The 26,168-nt window shown below is 42.5% G+C and overlaps 2 protein-coding genes and 1 long non-coding RNA gene across 3 annotated transcripts; all 3 read left to right on the forward strand.

Annotated features, from left to right (window-relative positions):
* Nucleotides 1-1,366: 1,366 nt before the first annotated feature.
* On the forward strand, nucleotides 1,367-13,603 carry spdl1 (spindle apparatus coiled-coil protein 1). The gene is made up of 14 exons (XM_083980478.1): nucleotides 1,367-1,403; nucleotides 4,645-4,806; nucleotides 5,425-5,601; nucleotides 6,172-6,366; nucleotides 6,568-6,717; nucleotides 7,530-7,628; nucleotides 7,712-7,822; nucleotides 8,832-8,972; nucleotides 9,207-9,313; nucleotides 10,566-10,686; nucleotides 10,852-10,918; nucleotides 11,001-11,192; nucleotides 11,288-11,369; nucleotides 13,328-13,603. The coding sequence occupies exons 2-14, from the start codon at nucleotides 4,645-4,647 to the stop codon at nucleotides 13,473-13,475; spliced, it is 1,752 nt and encodes a 583-aa protein (XP_083836604.1). The 5' UTR covers nucleotides 1,367-1,403; the 3' UTR covers nucleotides 13,476-13,603.
* Nucleotides 13,604-15,018: 1,415 nt separating this feature from the next.
* Nucleotides 15,019-16,843, forward strand: LOC310993002. Its single transcript, XR_014595720.1, has 3 exons — nucleotides 15,019-15,154; nucleotides 15,345-15,457; nucleotides 16,800-16,843. It is a non-coding gene; the product is annotated as an uncharacterized lncRNA (long non-coding RNA).
* A 4-nt stretch (nucleotides 16,844-16,847) lies between these two features.
* On the forward strand, nucleotides 16,848-26,007 carry sil1 (SIL1 nucleotide exchange factor; the record flags this gene model as incomplete). The annotated part of the gene is made up of 10 exons (XM_083981154.1): nucleotides 16,848-16,944; nucleotides 17,035-17,140; nucleotides 18,071-18,152; nucleotides 18,233-18,322; nucleotides 19,330-19,425; nucleotides 19,538-19,659; nucleotides 21,427-21,523; nucleotides 21,613-21,777; nucleotides 23,906-24,070; nucleotides 25,628-26,007. Coding segments are annotated over 10 exons (1,224 nt in total), but the record flags the coding sequence as incomplete, so codon positions are not given.
* Between the last annotated feature and the right edge of the window lie 161 nt (nucleotides 26,008-26,168).

A 26,168-nucleotide genomic window follows, 5' to 3' on the forward strand; every position in this document is an offset into this window, starting at 1 on the left:
GTTTGGTTCAGATTAAAACCAAGATTACATGATTTTATCTGATCTCAAAATCCGTTTTTAGTTTTGAACAACCCATTTTCATATAAACTCAAACTCCAACAACCCATTTTCAAGATTTGATCTAATCCATTATCCAAAATCTGATTAGATTACCTTGACAACTGGTCAGTGTGTGAGCTGTGATCAACCTTAAACCATTTTACTACTAGGTTATACATCTTTGTACTTGTACACATAGTATCTGGTATATATGTTTTTAAAGCTGTTAGCTTTTTGGGCATTGGTATTGTATTAAATAGAATTATTGTAGGCCTATTGTTTGAACTGTTCGCTAAAAGCAATAGTGGACTAAAATTATAGATTTGGAATAAATCCATTAGATGTATCATTTATACATTATTACTGTGTTGTTTTCTAACAATATAAACTCCACTAATAAATGAATAAAACGTTCATACATATTGTCAGTAATGAAAGCACATATCATATGCAATATGAAAATAGTATTGAAAAAACCAAGTGATGATTAATTTAGCATATGGTAAGAACAAGTAGACTTGGTAAGTGATAAGTCTTATGTGGTGCTAAAACAACTGTTGATGTGTAGCCTTAATTAAAATGGCAATTTGAATCAGTTTGGAATCAGATTTCCTACAGGAGGCATCATACTTTCTCCAGGTTAAATGTACTTTTTTGGGCTGATAATATAAGATGACTTTTGTTTTTTTAAACTGTATTTTAAATATTTGTGTTAAACAATTTTGCCAGATGGTGGTGATTGCCTTTAATGCGAATATGATACGAAAGACTTTATTAATCCCCAAAGGAAAATTCTTTGTTGTTTCATGTTTAGTCTGTTTGGTCTGCAACATCTCCAGCTCGTCACTCTGGGCAGAGCAGAGACTTGACATGTCCCATGATGCCTGATGGCAGAGTCCCTACAGGTCATCTCCACATCCCAGCCTTCAGCTTTGCACCACATGGGCCACCATGAAAACAGCTGTTGATCTCAGCTGGAACAGAGTAGCATCCGTTTTCAATGAAAGAAGCTCCTCTCCTGAACAAACTCCTCTCCTCACAGAAGTGTCCATCAGACAAAATACGACAAGAACATACCGTACTTAACGTTACATAACAAAAACACAGCAAGTTGAGTAAAAACCTATTAAAAACTCAGAACTACCAGACTGTGGTGCCAAAGACGGTTATCTTTGGTGGACTGTAAAAAGAAGGTGCTGCTGCCTGAAGAACCTACGTTCCCGCCCCCTGGCGCTTCACTGGCCAATCAGACACAACTCTCGGTGAGCCACTCTCGTACAATAGTATCGCGATAGTTCATTTGAACTGCATTAAACCAAAGTGGCGGTCAGTTGTGTGTTGACGGAAGACTTTTCACAGACGAGGTAAAATGATTATTTCGTTGACATATCCACTTTATAATGATTAGAAAATGTCTACCTGCTGTCTGTTTCTACTTCTAAGTCACTAGAAGGAACATTAAACTGTCAGCGGCTCTGAAGCGTCAGTAACGTCGACAGTAACAGTTAGTTAATGGGCCGTCTGTTGATGTTGTTGTCGGCCCGGGGCTGGGTCTGGTGGACGTCTCGGTGATTTATCCACAGGAGACCGTCTTCTCCAACAACATACCATGCTTCTGTACATCCATGTATGACACCGTGATGCTCCTGTCCCCGGTGGGAGACGCCTGAGGTTCGGCAGTTCACTGACACCGGTCCGTTTAACGTTACAGCCGTTGAGTCTGTTTGTGGGACCTCCATTAACCTAACGTTAACGCCTATCGAACCGACACTGGTGTGAGAGCTCATAGTATGAGCTTAACGTTACAAGCAACTGAGAAGAAATACCTACTATTTTAATACACAATACAAATGTTGATTGTTTCAACAACAAACAACTGTCTTTGAAAGCAGTAGAACATGCAAAGTGTAAAGTCTGATCATGTTGTGACAGTAATAGCTACTACTGACTATCTGTCAGAATAAGAGCCCAACTCAAATGGAATTTGTATGGTCAATACCCTTTACAGTCTATGGTCAATACTGATATTAAAGCACAGTTTGACTCAAATTTTAGGGGCAAAACTTCATGCCTGATGCATAAATGCAGTTGTTAGAAGTGGTCTGCATTGAGGGTTGTAACAGTTGTTAGGTAGAGACAATTTATTGTCACACACCAAGTGGTAACGTTTCGGGCATCTCAGCCCTTCATCAGACATGAAGACAGTAATTAACACACCTGCTTAAATAAATGCACAGGTCACCTGACATGCCATGTGATGATTGGAAAAAAAAAACAGAAGATAGAGGATAGATACACATACTGGGACTGAACAAACAGTCTACATTATACAAACAAATTACCAAATAGCACATGTCAACTAGAAAAATCACATGGCAGAAGCATCAGGCATCACCGTCATAATGCAATGTAATTTAGAGTAGAAAACAAATGTAAAAACAAGGAGGTGCCTAAACCATCCTGAAAGTGGTGACAGAAAATATAATTCATCAGGTATCCACAGCAATAAACAATAGAAAAAAACTGATGAAAAGAGACAGACATCAAAACTGGAGCAATGGAGCTATGTAATCAGAGCACAAAACAGTAACAACCACAGGCTCGAGCAGTAATGTCAGCATAGGAGAATCAGAGTACATCATCAAAGTACATTATAGCAACCAGGCATAGTGAAGAGTAGTCACAAAAAATGCATCACACAAGTTATAAAGTACATTGGGTACACACAGAGCAACACTGTAGCAACACTACAGGAAAGGTCTTAGGTCAAACTCCTCGTTAAACCCTTTAGGGGCCAAGGTGCGAGAGTGTATATCCAGAAGGCTTCTCTCCTCAGCAATAAAGAGTTCACATCGCCTCCCCGGCTAGGTGGTTTGACAAGTTCAATGCCAATATATCTAAGAGCACAGACATTGTGGGATGCCTGTGTGAAGTGTACGGCCACTGGATTTCTGATGTCATGATTGCGTATGTTGGACCTGTGTTCGGAAATCCTCACCTTTAGTGGTCTGGTCGTCTTGCCCACATATGCTAGGCCACATGGGCATCTCAGCATGTAGCCTATATGACATTTTTTTGGTACTACAAGTAATAACTCCATTGATGTTGAAAGGAATTGTAACAGTTGTTAACCTTGTGTGGTTGCCACAACAAACCATACAAATGAATAGCAAATCAGTGGGCACTGGGCAGTCTGTCTGCACACACACAACCTCATGCACACCCTCTGATGTTGAACTGTGTCAGACTCACAGACAGTAGTATCTATCTATCTATCTATCTATCTATCTATCTATCTATCTATCTATCTATCTATCTATCTATCTATCTATCTATCTATCTATCTATCTATCTATCTATCTATCTATCTATCTGCACAATCCAAAATGTTTTATATATCGCTTACTTGAAAGTACTAAAAACATCCAGCACTGAGAGTGTTGAACCTACTGTAACTACCATACACAGAAGCAGGTGGAGCCTCATAAGGAGCCTTTCCTCCATCTCTGGTATATCTGACCTGGAGTCAGTCTAGACTCATGCTGCTGTGGAGCAGCCCTTGTGTCCTGTGTTGTCTCCTTGTGCTGCATCATTTTAAAGGGATAGTAGCAACGCAACGCCAGCCCATAGCCCTGCCCAGAGATTTACAACATACAGTGTTGTGAACAGACCCAAAGAAACGGCCTATTTCCGCGGCCTAAAAGAGGTTTTACGTGAAAAAAAATACACAGTTCCATTGTTTGCTATAATATAATTTTTTCCAGCCCCTCAAAGTGCAGGAAAAACGCAGTTTTTATTTGGACCTAACCAACTCACGTATCCCTCCGCCCAGGGTTAACGCCCACCAATCAGCAATCAGGAACCGATCAGGAACTGTGTATTTTTTTTCAGGTAAAACCTCTTTTAGGCCGTGAAAATAGGCCGTTTCTTTGGGTCTGTTCACAACACTGTATGTTGTAAATCTCTGGGCAGGGCTATGGGCTGGCGTTGCTAACGGGAGGAGTGCAGAGAGTCTTCTACTGCAATTAAAGTACTTAGGGGCTATTTGTAGATCATACAACCCCACTTTAAAAAAATACTACTATCCCTTTAAGGCTGCAACAAACGATTATTTTCATTATCGATTAATCCGTCATTAATTTGACCGATTAATCAATTAGTTGTTTGGTCAATAAAATGTTGAGAAATATCAATCAGTGTTAACTGTTTCCCAAACCACCAGATGACGTCCTCAAATGTCTTGTTTTGTCCACAAACCAAAGAGAGACTCAGTTTATTGTCATGAAGGAACAAAGAAACCAGAAATATTCACATTTAAGAAGCTGGAATCAGAGAATTTTGACTTTTTATTCTTAAAAAACTACTCAAACCAATTATTTGATTATCAAAATAATTGATGATTAATTTAACAATCGATCATTGTTCGATTAATTGATTAATCTGATTCATTTTGAGGGACCTCGCATAGCACACCATTCCACCTATAAGCAGTATGAAGCTGCTGCATGTGGGTACGGTGTTGGATATGTAGTGAGGCAGGCTGCAGTCAACATGGTGCTTGAATCATGAAGCAGATTTCACTAACGCCTTTCCTTTTCACTCCAGATGTCGGCAGAGGAGCAAATCCAGCGGCTGCAGAGGCAGCTGAAGGAGAGGGAGGAGCAGGTCCAGCAGGCTGCTCAGGCCGGTTTAGACCTGCTCAACCAGCACATGGACCTGCAGAGCAGACTGGATGAGCAGAGAATAGAGATGACAAATGCACTTGAGGTAAGACTCAGCTGACACAAAGCACAGCCCTCACACATTCACTCTGACTTGTAGAGCAATTACCATGCAAAAACTTTCTGTTCCTGGGTTTAAAGGGGTAGTTGAACATTTTGGCAAATTGGCCCATTGCCCTTTAATTGTCGGTGTAAGCTATTTTTAGAACGGCGGAGCAGAGCTCTGAGCTGCTCAGAGCTACGCTACGGAGGCTCATGGGATTTCTTGGTTTCCCTCACTAATCTCATCAAATACACAATCCAACAACTCCACAACGCTCTGGTGGACAAGTTGTGACCTGCACATTCACCACGCTATGAGATAATAACAAGAAATCCCATGAGCCTCCGTAGTGTAGCTCTGAGCAACTCGCCGCTCTGCTCCGCCGTTCTAAAAATAGCTTGCACCGACAATTAAGGTAACAAACCTACTGCTGTGACTATAGGGATTATGGCAATGGGCCAATTTGCCAAAATGTTGAACTATCCCTTTAAGATATGAAATTCTGAGTCAACAGTCTATGTAAGAACTACTTCTTCAGGATAAAACTTCTCATGGTCAAATCTGTGGATTGTTCAGACTAGAGCTTTAAACCACAGTACCTGTCCCGGTGTCCCCTTACAGGCCCTGGAACAGGAGAAGTACTCCCTGCAGAAAGAAGTGCAGTTGAAGACTCGGATGCTGGAGTCACTGCAGTCAGACCATGAGTGTGTGAAGAGCCATCAGAGACAGCAGCTGCAGGAGCAGCAGGAACATCTGGAGAGGAGCCACAGCACGGCTCTCAGTGAGCTCCACAACAAGGTCAACTCTCCTGTGCTCTACTGGGTTCTACTGTGCTAGAAACAAACCTAACAGTGCTGTCTTAAAGGGATAATAGCATTTTTTTTAAAGTGGGGTTGTATGATCTACAAATAGCCCCTAAGTCCTTTAATTGCAGTAGAAGACTCTCTGCACTCCTCCCGTTAGCAACGCCAGCCCATAGCCCTGCCCAGAGATTTACAACATACAGTGTTGTGAACAGACCCAAAGAAACGGCCTATTTTCACGGCCTAAAAGAGGTTTTACCTGAAAGAAAATACACAGTTCCATTGTTCGCTATAATATAATTTTTTCCAGCCCCTCAAAGTGCAGGAAAAAATCATGGCTCTGCCTCCTCTTTAGTATTTCAGGATTTCACTGTGGAAGACCTTTCTGTTCACTGTACTGTACTGTAGCTAAACTACATGGGTATCTGGAACAGCAAACAATTTAGTAAAAAAATGCTGCAGAATAGGATCTCCAACCCTACCTTTAAGAGTACAAAGCTACTGTGTGTGTGTGTGTGTCACCACTTAATAAGGTAAAATAATCATGTGATGTGTTTGCTCTCAGATGCTAAGGTTGCAGTCGGCTCTGGATGAATCTGAGCTCAGGGAGAAGCAGCTGAAACACAAACTGGAGGTGCAGACGGAAACGCTGAATAACAAAATGGAAGAGCTGCAAGCGCTGAACGAACACACACAAGTATCCATGACGTCTGAGGTGATCGAGGTGCAGTTGAAGATTGCGGATCTGGAGAACATTAAGGTAGGGGAGAATAACTGTTCATCTGGCACATGGGAGATGGACTGTGCTATACTTGGTACATTCACCCATCAGGTAGAGCCTGAGCAGCCAGGATCTAGGATCTACACACCTTCTGTTGAGTGCATGGCCTGCTCTGCCTCCTGAGCCCTGGGACACCTGCTTTTCTCCCAGCAGCAGATAACACGGGCCTCTGTGTGACAGGTGGAGCTGGAGCAGACGCTGCAGGAGTGTCAGTACAGAGAGCAGCAGCTGGAGCTGACCACCAGCAGCCTGCAGCGTCAGCTGGAGCAAATCACAGAGGAGAAGGAGGACAGGGAGAAAGAGGCTGTCAACTGCTTCAATTCCTTAGAGGTAAATCTGTACAAGAAGAAATACATGCTATTTTTTTATTTTTTTTTTATTTAAGTATCTTCAAAATACAAACATTAAAGGCACATTGGTAATAGATAAATGCACAGTGCTGAATCAGCTATCTTGATCAATCAAGAACAAAAAGAAAAGAAAAGAGAACGTGAGGGTCTTAAATAAGTCCAGCAAAGAAAATATCTTTAGGGCATTTTTGGTTTTTAATGTAATGCAAAGATTTTTTATACATTCTGAGTTTGTTTATCCATTCATTGAAGTGGGGTTTCACTTTGAGGTACTTACATCTGTTGATGAAATGTTTTGCAAGGGAAATTAAATGTTCACCAAAAAGTCCAAGTTCTTTTCCTTTAACTGTAGTCCAACCTTGATCGACATCCAATTTAATGGGGGCAAAATAATGTGTTTTAGATAACAGCCAGTTTTGAAATGAAGTCCAAAATTGTACAACATACTCGCATTCAAAAAAAAAAAAAGTTCTACTGTTTCGATGTCATTCTCACAAAAACCACACATATTATTATCCAAATTAAATCTAGTATGTAGGAAGTGGTTTGATGGATAAATGTCATTCAGTATTTTAAATGTGATCTCTTTTGTTTTCTGAGGGACAGGATAAGACAGATATTGCTTTCTAATCGTTCTTGCTCCCACAACATTGTAATCTTTCAAAATATATTTTCTTTTTAGTTGACAAGGGTAATACTGTGAAATAAATGTTTCTAAAAAATACATGGTAGTGGTGTCTAGATCTTCTCCTTGTTTCTGCATGCTCATGTTGTGTATCTGTCACTCCGCAGAAATCCCGCGAGGTGAACCGGGACCTTCAGGTCCAGTTGGACCAGGCTCTGCAGCAGGCCCAGGATCCCAATAGCAAAGGGAACTCCCTGTTTGCAGAGGTAGACGCACTGTCATGCATCAACATTTTTTGGGATGCAAGGTAAACAAACGACAGGCAGAAACCAGTATGCATCTGTTTCAGTTGGAGGATAAACGTGTTGAGATGGAGAGACAGCTGATCAGCATGAAGGTCCAGTATCAGTCCCTGCAGAAGCAACATGCCTTCAGCAAGCAGCAGCTGCAGCGCATGAAGGTACCAAGTGTCACAGACAACTGGGCTCCGTTTCAGGAAGCAGGTTCAACAAACTCTGAGTCAAATCCCCAGCTCAGGGTTGATTGAGCCTGAGCTGGAAAACTCTGAGTTTTCGGTTTCAGAACAGCTGATTAGTTCAATCAACCCAGAGTCTGGTGAGCCTGAGGGAGGCGCGTTCACCGTGAGCACAAGAAGCCATCATCAGTGGAGCACAGATGACAGGATTCACAAAGACAGAAAGAGAGAAGAGAAAGAAAAGCCACGAATTTATGTGGAGTATGAACACATTAAAAAACACCAGATTGAGCCGAAACCGCGTGAGCTGACGTGGGAAAAAGAGTGCAGTGTGTTCGCTAAAGAACTCTGACAATGGGACAAAAACACATTGACGGAGAAAATGCTGTGTTGTTATGTAGCTCACTCGGTAGCGCATGTGCCTTTCACGCAGTCAGCCCGTGTTCGAACCCAAGGTATAACCATGGACTTTGGTCAGCAATGCCTTTTCTCATGATTATATAAAAAACTGGCCTATGTGGTTGTGTAATCTGAGGCCTCTTAAAAATGTCCATTTTAATTTGATAGCTCTATTGGTTTGTTCAGCTGTACTTCAAATCAAACAGTAGCCTAAGACATTTAGTTTACTTCATTCTTGTATTATTTGGCGATCGGTTCATTTAATTGATGAATAGTTGGACACCGAGGAGGTTTGCTTCACAGCGCATGTTGCCGTAGCGACTGACTCAGCATTACACTGATCCGGCTCTCTGAAACGGAAAACTCTGAGTTTCCCTCATCTCAGGCTCAACATACTCAGAGTTTCCACTAATCTCGCTTTCTGAAACGTACCCCTGGACATGTGCAATCCTTACACACAAACACACACACACACACACACACACACACACACACACACACACACACACACACACACACACACACACACACACACACACACACAAACACGTGCTGTGGTTTGTTCATAACTGAATGTTAAATGGCGCTGGTCTAGGTTCAGATCGCCACTCTGATGCAGCTGCAGGGCTCCAGGGCCGACCCTGCTCAGCTGGAGAGACTTCAGTCCATGCTCTCTGAGAGGAACGCAGAGATCCAGAATCTGATGAGTAAACTACAGAGACTGGAGAAGGTGGAGGTGAGAACTGATTGACCTTTTTTTTTCTTATACAACAAACAAACAAATAAAATAAAGGATTCCAAATCAAGCTATCTACTCTGTGGAAGACGGACGTAGCCTCTGTGTCTAATGTTTTCTGAAGAGCAGTTTTGAGTGGACCGTCCCATCATCAAAATCCCAGCTGATACAGAAACGGTCAAAGATGATTATCACACTGTAGAACAACTATTATGTCTGTCTGTGTCTGTGTAGATGTTACTGAAGTCTCAGCCGGCCAATCCAGTTCCAGCAGAGTGCAGCGACGGTCAAGATGAAACCTACTACACCGACCTGCTCAAGATGAAGCTCAACAACACTGTGTGAGTAACGTTAGCCGCGTCATTCACGTCCGCTGCGGCACAGAAACACACCTTCAGTCTGACACCTACTGTCAGAGACTTGTGAACCTGCCCCGACACAACACTGGAGGAGAGAAGCAGCTGTTGTAGCAGGCAGATCAACATCACACGCTTCTACCTCCTCACTGACTGATGCTACACCGCTCAGTGTTAACTGATGGCTGACAAAAATACTTGCACAGTATTAACAGTATATAGACAGTACAGTAAACTCTATAGTATGCTCTGTATACTCTTAAAGGGATAATTCACCCAAAATTGAAATTTCACTCATTATCTACTCCCCCTCATGTGGACTAAGGGCTGGGAGAAGTTTCAGAGTCCTCCGTGGCTTCTCTGAGTTACAGGGGGTCTCGGCGTAGCAGTGCATGTCCATATAACGGTTGCAAATGGATACCAACTTTCTTCGTAACAAAAAGACACACCAAAAAACATCCAAATACCTCCATGCTGCTCGTATGTAATGTCCGTCTTGTATTGAAGCCCCGAAATGCGAAATTGTCCCGAAAAAAAATTAAATAAGTCTATATTTCAAGCTTGTTTTGTAGCGGAAGCTTCTTGATGCATCAAATTTCGTCAAATTTGGACGAACCAGGGTCTGTCCCCTTCCCGGTTCATCCAAATTTGACAAACCGGGAAGAAGAGCTTCTGCTACAGGGAAATCAATAATTCACCAATTTTCTACTCACCGTGATGCCAAAGAAGGGTTTGGAAAACTTTCTAAGTTATCAAAACTCTTTAGGAGTTCCAGGGGGGGTCCGGCTGGCAACGGATTTTCATATAATATTGGCGGATTGAGTTCACTTTTGAATCGTCCAAAACACACACTATGAAACATCCAGATACCTCCATACTGCTCGTCCTACTGACAAACGAACATCTCGCAGCAAATCTTGCGCAGCCACTGGGAGCTACTGCTACAACAAGGCTAAAAACAGGTATCTGGATGTTTCATAGTGTGTGTTTTGGACAATTCAAAACTGAGTTCTATCCACTCCCATTATATGGAAATCCGTTGCCAGCCGGACCCCAACTGGAACTCTAAAAGAGTTTTGATGACTCAGAAAGTTCTCCAAACCTTCCTTGGCATGATGGCGAGTAGAAAAAGGGGAAAACATCCAAGAGGGGGAATACTTTTTATAGACAGTCTGTATGCATGGGCTCTTTGGTTCAGAGAAAGTCAGTGTGTGTGTGTGTGTGTGTGTGTCCTCAGCAAGGATGCAGAACGTATGGGAGATGAGCTTTCCCTGCAGAGGATGAAGTCCCTGTCGGAGAGTCAGAGAGCTCTGGAACTGGAGAGGAAACTCTTCTCATCTGAACGGCTGTTCAAACAGGCGAGTGCTCTGGCCGTCAGGCTTCCTTCTGTCTGTGATAGAGGAGGAGTCAGAAGATACATGTACATTTCTCCTGCTGACTGTTGAGTCTGTTGTCTCTCTCTGGTCTCTTCTTACTGCATGTCTGTTGAACACTTTCTTTGTGTGTATCTACGTCTGCTGCAGGCTCAGAGCGACAGGATCAAGCTGCAGCTCAGAGTAGAGGAGCTGCAGCACAAGTATGAGCCTAGAGGTCAGTAGATGAACACCAGAGCCACATGTATCTCAGGACATTTAGAGTGTACCAGCTGAACCAGGATTACTTCTCTCTGCAGACGCCAAGAAGAATCTGATACTGAAAAGAAAGAAAGAAAAACTTCCTGTGGACATCACACACTCTTCTGAGGACACTGCCCCTAACAAGGAGGAGCAGGCTGTTACCACGGGGATGGATGTCACGCATAATCAGACGGCAGACCCCGAGGCTGACGCTCCTTCTACAGGGAAGGCTCTGAGCTCCACACAAGGTGTGTGCATGATCGTTACATTCCAACATGAACACAGAGCTGAGTGGTGTGAGGATCATTAACGACGCCTGTGTGTGTGTGTGTGTGTGGGACAGGCTCAGAGCTGGCTGGGCCGGGGAGGCCAGCTAAGTGTGTGAAGATCAGTGAAGAGGAGCCGGCTGTGATCCCCAACCCCAGGTCAGTACTCACAGCACAGACACACACTGTGGATTCATAGTTGTTTTGGCAGTGAGGTTATTCTTCTGTAGCTTCCTGTCCTGATCGCTGGTGTTACTGCAGAAGCAGAGCATCATCATTTCCCTCCCTAGGCAGCAACAATCTGCTGTCATCATTATCAAGGTCACTGCTGCCTTTATTTGATTTTATTTTTTGGAATTTGTTCATATTTCCTTTTACAATGCATTTTATTTTTAAAAAAACCACATGAACATGGGGTGTTTTCTGTTATTATAATAATACAATTAATGAAGTACATCTTGATATAAAAAGAAAAAAACGGGAGGGAGAACAACCATCAGACTGAGAATCAACAATCAGTTTAGATCAACAAGATCTATTCTCAGGGCACCCGCCCCATGTGTTGAGGCTGTAGTCTTCACTGCAGGCGGCCCCAGTTCGAGTCCCGCGTCGAGCGGCCCTGTCCTGCGTGTCATTCCCCTTCTCTCTGCCTCCCCATTTCCTGTCTCTCCCAACTGTCCTATCAAATAAGGGCATGAAAAGCCAAACACATAGCCTATACTTTAAAAAAACAAAAAAAACAAGATCTCTTCACCTGGACACTGTGCTAACTGCAGCTACCTGTACTTAATCATTTGCAAAGATGTACAAAGACATTTGCAATTTGATGAAATGAATGAGAAATACAATTCTGTTGTTAACAATTGCTGAGTGGTTTGGAGGTTTGTCCATGTTGTTTGGAGAATGTCATTTCTGTTTCAAAAAATGAGCCAAACCAATGGAGAAAACCTGTAAATACATAATTCCTAGCTATTCTGATGTTAAAGGACAATTCCAGGCGAATTCAACTAGGGGGTGTATTTTCATATCATTTTAGGTCTAAAAGAAGGAATCTGAAGATTTTCAGTTTAATCGCTCCTGTTTTGCGGTAGTTGTGTCTGTCCCCGCATCCCCACGGCAGCAATGAATGGGAGTGGATGTAAGTTCCGCTGTTTAGGCTGTTTACATCCCTCAAAGCCGCATTTTTTTTCCACAGACAGCGTCAGATGGAGACTCAAACATGCACCCAGAAGTTTATTTACTTAGGGCAAGCCGACATGTTTGTAAAACTAGATCTAATTCAAAGTCTCCCGGAGTCTCGCGCGAGACCCAAGTTGCAGTGCTGGTGTATTCAGGCACAGTGGGAGCTACCGCTTGTGTCATAAACACAGGAATATCAACTCTTGACTTGCTTGAAGTGTACATTTTTTTCCACAGACAGCGTCAGGTGGCTACTCAAACATGCGCAGAGAAGTTTTTTTTTACTTGAAGCAAGTCAAGAGTTGATATTCCTGTGTTTATGACACAAACGGGAGCTTTTCCCACTGCACCTGAACACACCACGCACGGCAACTGGGTCTCGCGCGAGACTCCGGGAGACTTTGAATTAGATCTAGTTTTACAAACATGTCGGCTTGCTTGAAGTAAATAAACTTCTGGGTGCATGTTTGAGTCGCCATCTGACGCTGTCTGTGGAAAAAAAATTGCGGCTTTGAGGGATGGAAACAGCCTAAACAGCGGAACTTACATCCACTCCCATTCATTGCTGCCGTGGCGATGCGGGGACAGATGCAACTACCGCAAAACAGGAGCAATTAAACTGAAAATCTTCAGATTCATTATTTTAGACCTAAAATGATATGAAAATACACCCCAGAGTTGAATTCGCCTGGAATTGTCCTTTAAGAATGAACGACTCTGCATCTTTGACAAGTGATAACTAGCTTCATAGCACAGGCTGCAGTGTGACAAAAGATAGATTTGAACAGTTTGTGTTGACTAAGATTAACTAACTAAATGTATATATATATTTGTAGAAGAAAACAAAACAATCAGATCATTAGTATAGCTGACTGCAGTATGTTTATACATTTGGTGTGTGTGTGTGTGTGTGTGTGTGTGTGTGTTGGTCCTTGAAGCTCTCCTGTGACGGACTGTAAAGAGAAGTTGACAGAGGCGAACCAGCCGGAGAACAAACGGGAGGAGAGAGGGAGGAAGGCCAGAGCAGTGGAGATGATCCATGTCCGCTCCAAAGACAGCATGGAGAACCAGTGTGCCCAGCAGTAGGCCTCATCTGGAGCACAGCCATGCTCTATCTGGATGCTGCTAGGACCTCTGATAGGCTTTATTTTCATTCATGTGTTTACACTTACTATTGTCTTCTTATTGCACTGTATTATTACATCTAACACAAAATAAAATCTAAAACGATACATGAACATATGAAACAGCGTTTGAATTTGGTTTGTTAAATTGTATGTTGTATGTTTTCCCTTTTACTGTGGCAGCAGTTGTTTTATCTCAAAGATCAGAATCATGTGTAACTTGACTACACTTTATCGGTGCGTCCAGTCCTCATGAAGACAACATCTCAAGAAAAGCTTTAACCACTTTCTTCAACTCGCTTGGACTGGAAATTGATCAGAATTTGTGGGAGGTGAAGTTACTATAACCTCACAAATCATGTTTATAACCAAAATTTCAGAATTCACACTAATGATGACAATTAAAGACAAATATTAGTCAAATAAATGATGCAACTGTGACTCTAGTAGGTGAGGTTGTGACTTGATTAGCTCCTTTCAGTCCGTTTCATACAATATACATTGTTTTCAGGTGAGACACTACAGGCAAAAACATAGTTATTTCATGCACTGATCAGTTTCGAGATTTTGGGCTATTGTTTTTCTTCCTTCACATGTCTTCTTTCAGAAAAGTTTTATTTCACTTCATTTTGTCTCTATCGTCAGTAGATTTCTCCTAAATTCACCAAAAGTCAACACATAACGACAGAGGGGTTTGTTGATATATCATTCACAGCCTGATTTATAAAACATTTTATTCCTAAAAACAGAATAATTTTTTTTTCGGGCTGGTGACAGTATTTTCTCATTTACAGAGTGATAAAAAGAGATATCCAAAATCCTCTCTGTAAAAACGTCTGACTCTAATGTGTCAACAAAATAAAACAAGAATTTTGAAAGTAGCTTTATCTATTGTTCAGATTTCTGTTCTGGAAATCCAAATTAGTGCATATTTAATTAGATATGGCCTAATTTACATATTGAAACATACAATTTGACAAAACTTGTAATACAAGAAATATTTGTCTTAATGTAAGTGATAAACTTGGGAAATTTCATGGTCATATTTGTTAGTTTGCCCGCACACTCTTACAGGAGGTCACAGTGATTTATTTAGCACAAATAAATCGTTTGTGCTAAATAAATCACTGTGACCTCCTGTAGCGGGCAACCCTCTCTTTGTCTACATTACTTTTTATTGCCCTGCACCTCAATAGCCTACAGCATGATGTGCGTATAAAAACCTCCTTTTTCCATATTTGTTAGTTTAAAATGTTTACCCTATTCACTTGTAGTGTCTCACCTTAATAAACAGTAGATTAATTACATCATTCATAATTATGGTCTACAGTAGCCTACATATACCTTCCATGTACCTCATACAACTTGACAATTATTTGTGTCTCCGGACCAGCAGGTGGCGGTAGTGAGATGCTGCTTCTGATTGGTCCACGTCAGAGAGCGTAGTGAGACATGCTGCTTCTGATTGGTCCACGTCAGAGAGCGTAGTGGACGGTGACGGAAGCCTGCCGGTAAAAAGCCTGTGATGTTCGAGAGCCGTCCGTTTGTCAGCATGGATCTATTATTCTAATACATCCATGTTTGTGAGTGACGATTTCTAAACTGTACAGGAGTCAGCGCCTGACGTCATGAAACAGACAGGTGAGTGTGACACGTCACTGTCCGGTCAGCAGCTGATGAAGTGCTGGGCTCACTTTGAGTTGTTGCTAACATGTGTATACGAGTGTATCCTCCAGGTCCGGTGTGTGTGAGAGTGTGTTTGTGTGTGAAAGTGTGCACCAGGGCAGAGGACAGCTGTGCTCAGGTGTCCGCGTGTCCCCTTGTGTTTCAGTCTCCATGACGATGAGGTCCAGCTGGACCAGAGGATCTTCACCCAGCTGCATCACTCTGGCTCTGGTCCTGATGCTGCTCTGCCTCCACATCAGCAGCGGTCAGGGTCACAGGGTGAGTTACGGCTCATCTCTGAATGAACACATGAGCAGTAGGCTAGGGGCTCATTATAGGCTCATTATATCATATGAGAACGAAGGTGTTGTTGAGTTCTGGGAGCTGAACGCTAATGTGTGCATGTGCAGTAAATGCACCACTGGTAACAGGTTCTTCTTCTGGACACATCATTCCCAGCTGTGCAGTCTGATTTAGTCTTTGTAAACTTTATTATTCCCATGCAGGACAATTTTTCATACAGCCACAACATTTTCTTAGTGCAATTTTCCTGAAAGAAGAGGTTAAAATTCACATATACCAGATATACAGTATGTAAATGCTTTCTCCTCTATATTTCATACACTGCTTTTGGCAAATTGGCCCATTGCCATAATCCCTATAGTAATAGCAGTAGGTTTGTTACCTTTATTTGTCGGTGCAAGCTGATTTAAGATCAGCGGGGCAGAGCCGTGAGCTGCTCAGCTAACGCTATGGAGGCTCATGGTATTTCTTGGTTTCCCTCATCAAACTCATCAAATACACAATCCAACAACTCCAAAATGCTCTGGTGGACAAGTTGTGACCTGCACATTCATCACACTATGAGATAATAAAGTATAATTCATTATGACACATTAAGCAAATACTTGTGCTTTTGAAATCACTCCGCCAAGCAGCCGTGTCTGGAATGTTCCGGCTACGCATTTGCCTTGTAAACAACTCCATCTCGTAACGTTGTGTTATTATCTCATAGTGTGGTGAATGTGCAGCTCACAACTTGTCCACCAGAGCGTTGTGGAGTTGTTGGATTGTGTATTTGATGAGTTTGATGAGGGAAACCCGCTCACGTCTCTGTCCCGCTGATCTAAAATCAGCTTGCACCGACAATTAAATGTAACGACCCTACTGCTATGACTATTGGGATTATCGCAAAGGGCGAATTTGCCAAAATATTGAACTATCCCTTTAAAATGTCAACAGGGTTGGTAGATGTTTTGAGAATGTTTTATACAATTTCTTGTATATGACACAGATCTTCATGAATTATTTTGTAGCCCTGTAAAAACAAAAATCAGAGCATTTATATTTTTATTTTTAAATGTATTTTGTCCTTTACTTTGGGACTTTTATATTGAATTCCATTCAAAGACTAGGATATGCTATTACTAGTGTTATACTGTACTGTACCTGTTTGCAGTGTTGCACCATTGCTGTTTATCTTTTATTTTGCTGGATGGCTTGTCTTGTTTGTTGTTGGTCATCACTGTGTTATCTAGTGAATAACCCCTCTGTGTGTGAACAGTAGCATGTAGTAGAGAAAACCAAATGAAACAGTGATTTTCTTATTGTGGCTCCACAGTCTGAGGCTGCCTTGACTGTAGTGGAAAACACAGAGGGAGGAGGAGGAGGAGGAGGAGGAGGAGGAGGAGGAGGAGGCGATGAAGAGGAGCAGCTAGATTTAGAGGTGGTCCAACCCACAGACCAATGGCAAACACTCAAACCAGGTAATGTAGTGGATGCTGTGCTGACAGTAGGTTGTCTGTTGTAGACTGAGCTGTGACCTGTGACCTGACCATGTGTGTGTGTCTCCTCAGACCAGGCCGTCCCTGCAGGTTCTCATGTCAGACTCAATCTGCAGACGGGTCAAAGGGAGGTCAGACTGGGAGAGGAGCAGATCAAATACTGGACCCAGGAGCACAGGTACCATTACACGCAGCAGAGAGCTTGTCACAGTGTTGTGTGCGCAGTAGGACTGTCAATCCTCCCCTCAAATCATATTCAAATTTCTAATGCTTCTTATATTAAATATTCAAAAAAAAATTTTTTTAAATAAATATCATTATACCGTATACACTGATACCAGCTTCTTATTAGGCCTACGTCCCGTCCACTAGAGGGCACTCCAACCAAATCTGTAATGGAACATTTGCAACAAGTTTTACCAAATCAATACAAAACTTCATGAAGGGAAATTTAAATGTTATAAGGCCAGATACACATAGATATGGCCAGAAATGTATAATAAATATATATAAATAGATAAGATATAAAGTGCTTAAAGGAATAGTTCACCCAAAATTCAAATTTCACTCATTATCTACTCACCCTCATGTCGACTAAGAGCTGTAACTCAGAGAAGGAACGGAGAAATTTGAATTTTGGGTGAACTATCCCTTTAATTTGTGCCGGATCCTGCCGGAACAAGATTGGATCCGGGACCGACTCTGTCAATCAAATGTGTTATAGTGTTTGATGGCGTCTGAAGCTTTAACTGATCAAAATGAAACACAGTTGATTTCTGATCATTTATTTCTCAGACCATAGCGGTCATATTGTAGCTGCTACAGACCACTGTGGTCAGCTGTGGTTACAGGTTACAATGTTTCTGCCACTGTGCTTCTATTTTTTTTTTATCTTATTGTTATTATTCTTTCTTTTTTTTTTTGCTTTTACAAATACGTGAAAAAGGTGCTGCGGCAGAGGTCTGTTTTGGACTTTGAATTGCGTCATTGCACACAGTTTCCACACTCGAATCTTCTCATTTAAAAAAAAAAAAAATTGAATTCTATTTGAATAGCAATGTTCGTTTTGACAGCCCTAATGAGCAGTGAGTCTGTCTGTCTTTCCCAGGGACACACAGGATGCAGAGTCCCTCTTCAGTCCCGATGAACTGAAACAGGCCATGAAAAAGATCAAGGAGGACATGAAGCCGGTGAGCTGAGACCCAGACCAGTGTCAATCTGAGACAAACACAGCACATCACACTTACACGTCTCTTTCTTGTGTGTGTAGGACGACGCTGTGGCCTCTAAGTTCCGCCCTCTAGAGGAGTTAAAGAGAGACATGTCTCAGCTGGAGCTGCTGGTGGAGACGGATGTTCAGGTACAGAACACACTGCCTCACGTCAGCTGCTCTTGGCTAATGCCGTGCATCCACTAACACATGCTCATGTCAGCAGCTGTACTAATCCATACTGACATCAACAGCAGATCAATGACTTCATGTAAAGTGAAGAGAGTCTTGATAAAGTGCAAGGAGCTGAAGAGGAACTGGTGGAGAGCAAACACAGAGCTAAAAGACAGCCAGCACTGGAATGAGACTGAGGCTCACACTGTCAACACTAAACCATCCTGGTTCAAACATAGTTCAACATTTTGGCAAATTCACATATTGCCATAATCCCTATAGTCATAGCAGTAGATTCATTGCCTTTAATTGTCGGTGCAAGCTGTTTTTAGGTCGGCGGGACAGAGACGCAAGCTTCCCACAAAACAGTACTTTAGCCTTTTGCTCAAAACTCATAAAATATACTATCCAACAATGCTAAAATGCTCTCGTGAAGAAGTTATGACCTGCACATCCACCACGCTATGAGATAATAACCTAAAACTGTGTTTTTCCAGCCCCTCAAAGTGCAGGAAAAACACAGTTTTTATTTGGACCTAACCAACTCACGTATCCCTCCGCCCAGGGTTAGCGCCCGCCGATCAGCAGTTGGTTAGGTCCAAATAAAAACTGTGTTTTTCCTGCACTTTGAAGGGCTGGAAAAAATTATATTATATGGAACTGTGTATTTTTTTCAGGTAAAACCTCTTTTAGGCCGTGAAAATAGGCCGTTTCTTTGGGTCTGTTCACAACACTGTATGTTGTAAATCTCTGGGCAGGGCTATGGGCTGGCGTTGCTAACGGGAGAAAAAAATGCTACTATCCCTTTAAGCACAGGCTTTATTCACAACACCCTCACTGCTTTAGCGTCTGGGTTTTTTCAGCTGGTCCCAGTTGCAGCAGTTCATCACTCAGTGGAAGCTGATCTGAGTCCACCACAGGTGCTAGGCTGTGGCTGTAGCTACTGTATGTGGAACCTAACATGTCAGTGTGCTGTTGTGTAGATAATGAAGCGTCTGCTGGAGCAGTTCAACAGCAGTAACACCACGGCAGAGCAGAGAGTCAGCATCCTCCTGGAGCTGGAGTACATGGTTCACCAGGTAACACGGCACACAACACACACACACACACAGTGACACACGTAAAGACTGGCACATCCACACTGAGTAACTTGTGTGTGTGTGTGTGTGTGTGTGTGTGTGTGTGTGTTAGGTGGACAATGCTCAGACTCTGTGCTCCATGGGGGGTCTCCAGGTCATCCTGGATGGTCTGAACAGCTCTGATGTCAGACTGCAGGAGAACTCTGCCTTCGTCCTGGGATCAGCTCTGTCCAGGTACAAACACTGTTGACACGTCCACATGACGGCTGATCACTGCTAGTTCTGTTTTAAAGGGATAGTTCACCCAAAAGTCAAATTTCACTCATTATCTACTCACCCTCATGTCGACTAAGAGCTGTGAGAATTTTCAGAGCCCCGACATGAGAAATTGTTCCGCCGGTCAGTGCAACACAGGAAGAGCAGTGAACTGAGACACTGGGAGCTTCCGCTACAAACAAGCTTAAAATATAGATTTATTTAATTTTTTCGGAACAATTTCTCATGTCGGGGCTTCAATACAAGAGGGACATTACAGACGAGCACTATGGAGGTATTTGGATGTTTTTTGGTGTGTCTTTTTGGACAAAGAAAGTTGGTATCCATTCACAACCATTATATGGACAAATACTGCTGCGCAGACCCCCCTGTAACTCAGAGAAGGCACGGAGGACTCTGAAAATTCTCACAGCTCTTAGTCGACATGAGGGTGAGTAGATAATGAGTGAAATTTGAATTTTGGGTGAACTATCCCTTTAAATCCCCATCTGACATGCCTTCAGTTAGCATGACAAGTGGAGCTGCCAGTGCTGTTTACCTTTTTTTCCCCACTTTATTTATTGGTTTTCAGAATTGAAAATGTAACAGCATATACAGAAATACAAGAAGAAACTTCTCCCATCCAAAGGGACAAGCAGAAAAAAAAAGAAATTCATAGACATTGTATCATTGACAAAATGCTATTTATATCCCTCAAAGCTTCATTCTTTTTCCACAGACAGCGTCAGATGGCGACTTAAACATGCACCGAGAAGTTTATTTACTTGAAGCAAGTCAAGAGTTGATATTCCTGTGTTTATGACACTAACGGGAGCTTCCGACTGCACGTGAATACACAAGCGCATCAACTGGGGTCTCGAATTAGATCTAGTTTTACAAACATGTCAGCAGAACTTGCATCCGCTCCCATTCATTGTTGCCGTGGCGATGCGGGGACAGACACAACTACCGCAAAACAGGAGCAATTAAACTGAAAATCTTCAGATTCCTTCTTTTAGACCTAAAATGTTAGGAAAATACAGCCGTTGAATTTGCCTGGAATTGTCCTTTAAAACTACAGATCTTCTTTTGGATCAACACATGAAATAAGTCCTGCAGGTGGAGCAAGTATCTGCTGTTCTCTCTGCCTGAACGTCACCCTGCATGGAGCGCTGCCGTTCCCTCTGTCAGCAGTAGAACTGATGGACACTATGTCTCTGTCCTGTCCTCCCTGTCCTACCTGTCCTCCCTGTCCTTCCTGTCCTCCCTGTCCTACCTGTCCTCCCTGTCCTCCCTGTCCTACCTGTCCTCCCTGTCCTCCCTGTCCTCCCTGTCCTTCCTGTCCTCCCTGTCCTACCTGTCCTCCCTGTCCTCCCTGTCCTACCTGTCCTCCCTGTCCTCCCTGTCCTACCTGTCCTCCCTGTCCTACCTGTCCTCCCTGTCCTCCCTGTCCTACCTGTCCTCCCTGTCCTACCTGTCCTCCCTGTCCTACCTGTCCTCCCTCTCCTACCTGTCCTCCCTGTCCTTCCTGTCCTCCCTGTCCTACCTGTCCTACCTGTCCTCCCTGTCCTCCCTGTCCTACCTGTCCTCCCTGTCCTACCTGTCCTCCCTGTCCTCCCTGTCCTTCCTGTCCTCCCTGTCCTACCTGTCCTCCCTGTCCTCCCTGTCCTCCCTGTCCTACCTGTCCTCCCTGTCCTCCCTGTCCTCCCTGTCCTCCCTGTCCTCCCTGTCCTCCCTGTCCTGCAGTAACCCGGAGGTGCAGGTGAAAGCTGTGGAGAGTGGAGCTCTGCAGACGCTGCTGACCGTGCTGGCCACCGTTGAACCACTCAGAGTGAAGAAGAAGGTAGTCACACCCTCTGACATCCCAGTCCAGGAGGACAGACCCACTTAGCTGGTCACTAACGTCCTCTAACGTGACTGTCCCCCTCTCAGGTCCTGTTTGCCGTGGCCTCCCTCCTACGTCACTTCCCCTACGCACAGAGGAACTTCCTGTCACATGGGGGCCTGACGGTCCTATCGGAGCTGTTCCGGGCGGATCGAGGCAGAGTTCTGGGAACACGCATCGTCACCATGTTATATGACATGATCAGTGAGAAGGTACAAGAAAACCCTTTTCAGGACTCTAACCCTGATGTGTATATGGGTCATTATCAAAATACGGTGATTTTTCGAGTCAAAAAAGTTAAAGGTGTACAGAAAAGAAAATTGAATTTGAGTCCACTCTGGATCATAAAATTAATGTAATAACTCATCTATCAGACGATGTAGGTCAAACTTTGTGCAAAATTCTATTTTTGAGTAAATCCAGGATGAAAGTGTGTATTTTTTTTTCGCATTGGATAATGCAGGCGCACGGATTATACGTCAGCCTGTACACGATTCATCAGCCACTGATATTGGATCTGTCATCCGTCATTCAAACGTCTGAGACACGCACACACACACGGAGCTCGGGCTCACCCCAAGCTTTGAATATCCCGCCCGCTCGATAACGACCAATCAAATTTGTTTTCCTTACTCGGGTAAACTCGTGTTGCAGCTCGTGACAACTCGGCGCGACAAACAGGACAAACGGCCATTTCTGTACACCTTTAAAGGGACAACGAGGAGTTTTGGAAAAGCGAAGTGTTTTCACACTACATTTATGAGCCTCCGTGCTCCGTGAAATTCTTTGACCGGCGCAAGACAGACTCATGTTTTCATTCATCAAGAATTAAAGTCAGAGGTTGGAAGACGATCACATACCGTCGTAGTTCCGACCATAAACGGAGATTCGGCGGCGTTATTCTCATGACTCGCCACGAAACCGAAAGTAAAGAAACGCTGGTCGGCTCGACCAGCATTTCCACCACCACTAATAATAACAAAATAACAATAGAGACAAAACGATATATTTATAGAAAATGGGCCCATTAACAAGTGGCAACGTAGATTCATCCACATTAATATGAGACTTTTTTTATTGTTGCAGAATTTTTCGTTCTGCCGCTGGAGAAACTCCTCGCTGTCCCTTTAAAATTTAAATTCAGTTTTCACAAATTTAATTTAGTGGGAACTATTTATTAGCATGTTGACCATGTTACCAACTATAATGGACAACTTGAATATTTTTCTTTTTTTTTCATCTATCAAACGTATTTAGTTTTTAGTTTTCTATCAATAACACCAATGACAAATATCTATAAAAGGCAAATTACACAAAATAGTGTCCAAGCTAGCTCAAAGCCAGCATGAGTCAGCACCTTAAAATCTATAAATTATACTCATTAAACTGTTTTTTTTTTCATAAAAATATTTCATTATAACGCAAATCAAAGTAACACCAATGACACAAAAAAAGAACCACATTGAAAAATGACATTTTAATGTGAAATATGCCGGTGCATATTCTCATTTGTCCAGGTCATAGTATTTCAAAGGAGGTTAAATGGAAAGCAACTGGACTAGTTATTTGTCTAGGAAGACGTTTCACCTCTCATCCAAGAGGCTTCATCAGTTCATGTACGCAGCTGACCAGGCTAGCGGACCAGTCCCAGCCTGGTCAGTTGCGTACATGAACTGATGAAGCCTCTTGGATGAGAGGTGAAACGTCTTCCTAGACAAATAACTAAGTCCAGTTGCTTTCGATTTAACCTCCTTTGAAATGTGAAATATCTTACTTTTTACTCATGAAAGAGACACTCACAATGTATTGTCTTAAATGGCTCTTTTTCTTCTTCTTCTTCTTTCTGACCTTGGGAGTTCTCTTACATGTTCTTAACCTTTCAAAATAATGGTCTGTGATACCAGTAACACCAATGACACCAAATCCAAGGACAGATATTCTTTTTAAAACATTTTTATTATTAAATAGCCAATTTAAATTTAATTTTATTCATATATTAAGCCCAGTGTTTGCCCATTATTGGCCACTTTTTTTTTTTTAAACAAAAAAGAGGAAATATTTTTACACTGTCCAATAGCGTTGAACCATGGCAGTGGGACAAGTGTTTTTTTTATAAAAAATAAAATAAAATCAAACAGTAAATATATAAACTGAAATTATCATCATCATTTAAAATGGTATTGAATTACATAATTTTGGTTTAATGTGGATTATTTATTTATTTTAATTTTCAAGCAATTGTGTGTCTGGAAAATGCAGGGACATGTTTTTCACCGTGTTTTGAGAATGAAGCGTACTGTATGCTGATCCTGATGCTGGTCTGGTCTGGTGTGTTCCTAGGAGCTGATCTCTCAGGAGGGTCTGGACCTGATCCACGACGCCTCCCATGTGGAGCGAGTGCGGCAGTACTCTAAGGTGTCCCTGGACCGGGAGCTGATGGAGAAGGGCTGGTGCAGTCTGGTCCCTCAGCTGCTGGAGTCCACAGAGCATGACTACAGAGAGAAGGTGAGAGAAAGGCTGATAATTAAAGGGATATTTCAACATTTTGGCAAATTGGCCTATTGCCATAATCCCTATTATCTAAATGAAATATTATTGTTACAATTTATGTCACACCGGAGGACAATTATAAGCACTATCGAACAAAAAAGTTTTAATTTATGTTCATGTCAGCCACCCAAATATGCAATTACTTAAAGGGATAGTTCACCCAAAATTCAAATTGCACTCATTATCTACTCACCATCATGTGGACTAAGGGCTGGGAGAAGTTTCAGAGTCCTCCGTGGCTTCTCTGAGTTACAGGGGGTCTCGGCGTAGCAGTGCATGTCCATATAACGGTTGCAAATGGATACCAACTGTCTTCGTAACAAAAAGACACACCAAAAAACATCCACATACCTCCATGCTGCTCGTATGTAATGTCCGTCTTGTATTGAAGCCCCGAAATGCGAAATTGTTTTTCCGAAATTTCGCATTTCGGGTTTGGACGAACTTTGGACGAACCGCTTCGAGAAGCTTCCGCTACAAACAAGCTTGAAATATAGACTTATTAAATTTTTTCCGGAACAATTTTGCATTTCGGGGCTTCAATACAAGACGGAGAAGCCACGGATAACTCTGAAACTTCTCCCAGCCCTTAGTCCACATGAGGGTGAGTAGATAATGAGTGCAATTTGAATTTTGGGTGAACTATCCTTTTAACGAAAATTGTACTTATTTTTTTGCATAAATGTGCTTGTAACCAATTGCTTTAATATATAATTGTACTTGTAAACATTTATCTATCATGCAAACATGCTAATTAGAATATTACATGGTCAAAACATGTATCAGGCAGCACCAGTATTCCTGGTCTAGGAGGAATAAGGAATAATGGTCATTTTAAGGACCTGATGGCTGCCATTTTGAAAATGAGGCCTTTCTTGGAGTCAAACTTTGGTAAACTTTTAGTATGTTTTTAAGTTCATCTGATACTACTGTAAACCACTGAGAAACCTTTTGTTAGAATTTTTTGGGGTCAAGTCATATTTGCACCTGACTGGTTCATTACCTTTAATTGTCAGTGCAAGCTGTTTTTAGATCAGTGGGGCAGAGAGCTCTGCACTGTGCACGGTATTTCCACCTGTCCCTCATCAAACTCATCAAATACACAATCCAACAACTGCACATTCACCACACTATGAACGGAACTACATTCCAGACACGGCTGCTGGCCCGAATGTTTTCAAAAGCGCAAGTATATAGTTCCAAGTATTTGCTTCATGTGTCGTAATGTTACATAATTATACATTATTATTTCAAAGCGTGGTGAACGTGCAGGTCACAAGTTTGTTGAGGGAAACAGAAATACCGTTGATCTCCATTGCGTTAGCTGAGCAGCTCACGTCTCTGCCCCGCCAATCTAAAAACAGCTTGCACCGACAATTAAAGATAATGAACCTACCCCTAAAAAATTAAAAAATGTTGAAATATGGCTTTAACACAGATTGTAATCAGCTGCAGTGCTACTGGAACAGTTTTCACTCATCTCATCCTGACTGTTGCTTCTGTTTGTCTCAGGCTCTTCGGGCTCTGTTGGCCATGGCTCCGATGTGTTCAGACCGGTACCGCTCAGACAGCTCTCTGCTGGACTCTCTGGTGCTGCTCCGAGACCAGTACCAGGACATGGTCCAGTCAGAGATGATTCTGGGAGAGGAGAACAGCTACTTCATAGAGATGGTTGAACTTATAGATGCACTGCAAATCAAAATGAGAAGAAAATGACCACAGTGTGCAAGAGGAGGAGTACACAGACTGATGGACTGTGGACATGCAACAACCACAGAGGGACAAACCCCTCAGGACAAGAGGGAGAGGTGGACTCATCAAGGCAAAGCCCAGGTTTAATTCATAAGATAAAGGAGGCCTCGGAAGTCTTGAATGTGGCTCAACTAAAAGGAATGAAGCCGTTTTAATAACTCCTCATGTCAAAATGGCTGCTCTGAAAACAGAGGGCTCTGTTTCGTTTGTGATAATTTAAAAATAAATGTATATTAAAGTGATGTCTAGTCTTTTGGAGTATCTGATAATGGACAATCTGATTGGCCCAGTTTGGTTTGTG

This window comes from Trachurus trachurus (genome assembly GCF_905171665.1).
Source record: "Trachurus trachurus genome assembly, chromosome: 10".
In the NCBI taxonomy this organism is placed as follows: domain Eukaryota; kingdom Metazoa; phylum Chordata; class Actinopteri; order Carangiformes; family Carangidae; genus Trachurus; species Trachurus trachurus.

Excerpts from the sequence above, each read along its gene's own strand:
- spdl1 (XM_083980478.1), top strand. The coding sequence starts at position 4,645 with ATGTCGGCAGAGGAGCAAATCCAGCGGCTGCAGAGGCAGCTGAAGGAG. Across the intron at positions 7,629-7,711 it reads GGAACTCCCTGTTTGCAGAG|TTGGAGGATAAACGTGTTGA; the intron begins GTAGACGCACTG and ends CATCTGTTTCAG. Across the intron at positions 11,193-11,287 it reads GGCTCTGAGCTCCACACAAG|GCTCAGAGCTGGCTGGGCCG; the intron begins GTGTGTGCATGA and ends TGTGTGGGACAG.